This window comes from Cystoisospora suis, assembly GCF_002600585.1.
Source record: "Cystoisospora suis strain Wien I chromosome Unknown contig_10531, whole genome shotgun sequence".
Taxonomy (NCBI): Eukaryota; Apicomplexa; class Conoidasida; order Eucoccidiorida; family Sarcocystidae; genus Cystoisospora; species Cystoisospora suis.
In genome coordinates, this window is record NW_027163303.1 from 1 (window position 1) to 4358 (window position 4358).

General features: G+C 41.1%; 1 protein-coding gene across 1 annotated transcript; it reads right to left on the reverse strand.

Annotated features, from left to right (window-relative positions):
• Nucleotides 1–455: 455 nt before the first annotated feature.
• Nucleotides 456–4254, reverse strand: CSUI_011274 (uncharacterized protein; the record flags this gene model as incomplete). Its single annotated transcript, XM_068071375.1, has 4 exons — nucleotides 456–498; nucleotides 1126–1211; nucleotides 2584–2737; nucleotides 4085–4254. Coding segments are annotated over 4 exons (450 nt in total), but the record flags the coding sequence as incomplete, so codon positions are not given.
• Between the last annotated feature and the right edge of the window lie 104 nt (nucleotides 4255–4358).

Sequence of the window (4358 nt, forward strand, 5' to 3'; positions counted from 1 at the left end):
CTATGGATGTGCCTTCATGTGTATAGACAAGACAATGAAGAAGCACATCCTTTCTATCAAACCCGCGAAGATACATATCAAACACCGCCGCTTTCTCTGCATTCTACGCTCTCAGAGATCAAAGAAGAGAAAGAAAGAGAAAGAAAGAAAGAAAGAATTTTCAACCTGTCCGAGGTCTCGATCTAAATCTTAGACCGATCAAGCATCTAAAAGACTTCCTACCCATACAAAGAAAGAAAAGAGAAGTAGCGTAAAGCGCTATGGAGTAGACCATTCCGGTTGATAGAAAGAGACGTTAGAGAAGAGAATAAGGGAATTCAAACCCCCCCACCCCTCCCCTATTCTTCTTCTTTTCATGACTATGCCCCTATTTCTCGTATATAAGCCGATTTATCTACATGGTGGTGGTCAAAATGAAGAAGGAGGAGGTCGAGACTTCTTGTGCTTACTTACCGATGCTCGCATGCCGAAGGTTAAATTTTCGATCTTCCTCACGGCCTGCGTCGTGACACGACGGACAACAATGAAAGAAAGAAAGATAGACAGACAGAATGAGAAAGAAAGAAAGAACGAGAAAGAAAGAAAGAAAGAGGGATGATAGATCATCCCCCTGACTCACTGCCATTCACTGGGGGGGGAGAAGAAGAAGAAGAAGCAAAAAAAGGGGGGAGAGAAACAACCGTGTGAGAATGAGGAGGAAGAAGAAGAAGAGAGGCTTTTTGTGACGCTTTCAAGAATACACAGAGAAAGAAAGCGAGAGAAGAGATGAAGCAAGAGAGAAAGGAACACCTAGCTAACTCATCTCTCTTTCTCTCTTCATTCTTACAAGCACAACACACTTCTTGAAGAAGCCATACATATGGAGATACATACATCTATCTACTCTCTCTATAGGGATGAATCTACCTATCTATCTACCTATCTATCTCTACACCTTCTTCTTCTCCTTCTACTCGTACTTCTACGTGTTTATGTTCTTCTCCGTTCTGACGCCTTCGTGAAAGAAAGTAAAGACGGGCAGGTGCCTTTGGAGAGGAGAGAAAGAAGAAAGATCTTCCTCATAGGGGAACATGACAGATGAAAGAAAAGTCGAGAAAGTGTAGATCTCCTTCCTAACTAACTTACCGGGAGATAGAACGAGGCGGGAGGAAGAAGAAGGCGATCATCCTCCACAGCCCGAGCAGTAGGGAGGGGTGAAGCCTCGCCAGTAGCTATTCATGCACAGACATACACACATATATCGAGAGAGAGAGAGAGAGTAAAGAGTTGTTTAGAAAGCGACAGAAAGGAGAAAAGAAAGAGAAGAAGAGGATGAGATAAGAGGAGCAAGAAATCTCAGTCAGTCTTCGTCTCATTCATCACTCGCACGCACTACATCCTCGTACATACCCATACATACTCATACATACACACACCCTACATATACATGTGTACATATATATATATACATATATATCTTTGAAACATTTCTCTCTCCTCCTTCTCCTTCTTCTTCTTCTTTTCATTCTTATCTTTCTTTCAGATGAAGAAGAAGAAGAAAGCAGAGAGTCGTCGTAGCACCCCTGCCGTAACGACTAGAAGCGGCAGCACTACCAGTGCTAATGACATACAAACAAGGACTCCTAAGACTATGACTATTATGACTACCATACTTACTCCTATTACAACTTTATCTCCTTTTCTTCTTCTTCATCTTTATCTTCTCATGAGATCTAAACTAACTAACTAGCCAGCTAGCTAGATTAACTGAGTGCTGGAGCCCGAGAGTGAAGAAGCACAGGAAGTCTGGTGGGGAGGTATGTGTCCTAGCTAGCTACCTCCTGTCTAGGGTTATGCTTGCTTGTCTTTACCATACCACTCTGAAAGAAAGAGTGAGAAAGAAAAGAAGAGAAGAAGAAAAAGAACAAGGCTATTCTGAATAGTGATAAAGACGTCTACTCTATCGATGTCTATGTAGCTAACTATGAGATGTTTGAAGACTCATCTTTATATGTGAAGACGAGGGACACGATAAAGACACTATCAGATGAAGAAGAAGGTAAAGAAAAGAAATGACAAAAGAAAGAAGGGAAAAAGAATGTTTCTGCTCTTCTGTCTCTTCGTCACAGAAAGCAGCTATCTCTTCATTCATTCAGCCACTCTAGCTAGCTAGCTAGCTACCTAGCTCGAGTTCTACTTTCTTCCTTCTCAAACGCATCCACATATCCACAGACATACATACGTAGATGTAGATAAATATACATTATATATTCATGTATGTGTATGGAGTGCCTTTCTTACACGACTGTGTAAATATGGAGGGTCTAGGGTTACCCTAACCCCCATATATATATATACGTATACATATATATGTATATATATATATGTATTTATCTACATCTACATGCATGCATGCAATATATATATATATATATATTCATATGTCTATAAATAGGCACATGTCTAAATCATGTGTCTAGCTGCGGTTCTTCTTCTTCTTTCGCTGTCGACTGCTTTCGACAGATGAACAGAGAGAAAGCGATGAGCGAGAGAAACCGAGAAAGACCGAGAGAGAAAGAGATAGGACGAAGAAGAAGAACGTACAAGGAAGAGAAGAAGAAGAGGATGAAGAAGAAGAGAGACGCGAGGAGGGTGATAACGTTGACGGAAAAGGATAGGAGAGATTAGGAGAGAGAAGACAGAGGGCTAAATATTCAACGTATCTCTCGAAAGCTCTTCTATACGTTAACGAACCTTCCTTAGCAGACAAAGAGGAAACACAAGAAGAAAGAAAAAGAAGAAAAGAAAGAAGGCTCTTTAATTCTGAAACAGCTCTACATCGACTTTCAGAAAGGAACCAACTCTCTTCAGGTGTACATACACCAGGAGGAGACGGAGCAAACCTTTTTCCTCTTCTTGCAAGTCTTTCGCTTTCTTCGCCAGATCCACATATAGAGCAGTCACCGGGACAGAAGAGTCAAGACAGCAGCGGAGAGAAAGAGAGAGAGACATATGTATACACATACATACATACATATACACATACTTGCTCTGATATACATACATACCACTCTACACAGACATACACATAGGTACACGTGTAGGTATCAATGTATAAATATATATATATATATATATAAGTCCAGGTCTAGCAGGTGTACATATATATATATATATATATACATCGATCTACAGACATCTATAGGAATTTAAAGGAGATATAAATAGATATAGATATGGGGGGGTTTGCCTGCGGGGTGTCTGTGGTGTTTTATGTGTGTCTGCGTGCGTGCTGCCTACGTGTGTGAGAATGGGGAAAAGAAGAGAAGAGGCCATAGGAGCACCTGCTGCTGCTGCTGGAGCTATTCTTCTTCTTCTCCTTCTTGCACGATCTAGCTATACATTTTCCCCCCCCCTACCTCTATCTACCGAGGGATGTCCGTGTCTGTATCTAGACATGCTTGAAAAGAGAAAGAGATCGAAAGGTATGGCTTCTCATTGCACGGAATGAAGGAAGGATCACACACGATGTACATAAGAGCAACTTTCATCTTTAGACCTATACAGGTATACAGATACATGGACATACATAGAGAGATCTATAGATAGATATCTATGTACAGTTGTTAAGGACTTCGCTCCTCGATCTAAGAATACACGGGTAGTGTATATACACATACAAGGAGTACAAGACACATAGACAGATATAGATATAGATAGAGGAGAATACATGTGCAGATAGGTGGATGCGTGTGTCTGAAGTGTATATACATAGGATGGATATCCAGAGAGGAAGAAAGAGAATGAATAGGCTTTCGCTTTGTACATGCTTCTTCCCTCCTTCTTTGTCTGGTCTACGAAACAATCTCTCTCTCTCTCATCTTGTTTCTCTCTACCTATAGCCTTATCTACACATATAGATGTGTATGACTGACTCAAAAGGTGACGGGTGTCTACGCTGAGCTCTTCATCTTCTTCTTCCATCCTTCTCATGAGCGAGAGGAAGAAAGAAAGAGTGAGAAAGAAGAAGAGAAAGAAATTATATCTGTGGGGGTAAGTGGTCTAGAGTGGAGAATAAGACCCTCATGTCGAAGTCTAGACGTACAAGGAAAGAGCCGCGATCGAGTGATGTGGAGGGAGACTGTGTAAAGAGAAGAGTTTCTCTCTCTCTCTCAAGACGGAGTGTATAGACAGCGCGTGTCTCCAGCTCAGTTGCAGGATCCACTTCTTCTTCTTCGACACTCTCACGGTCATCTAGAAAAGAATCTTCGGAATCTGACGAAAAGAAAGAAAAGAACAAGAGGAAGAAAAAGGAACGAAGGAAAACTGCAGATGAAAAGAAAGATACATTTAGCCTAGACAGATTGGTTAATAGATAA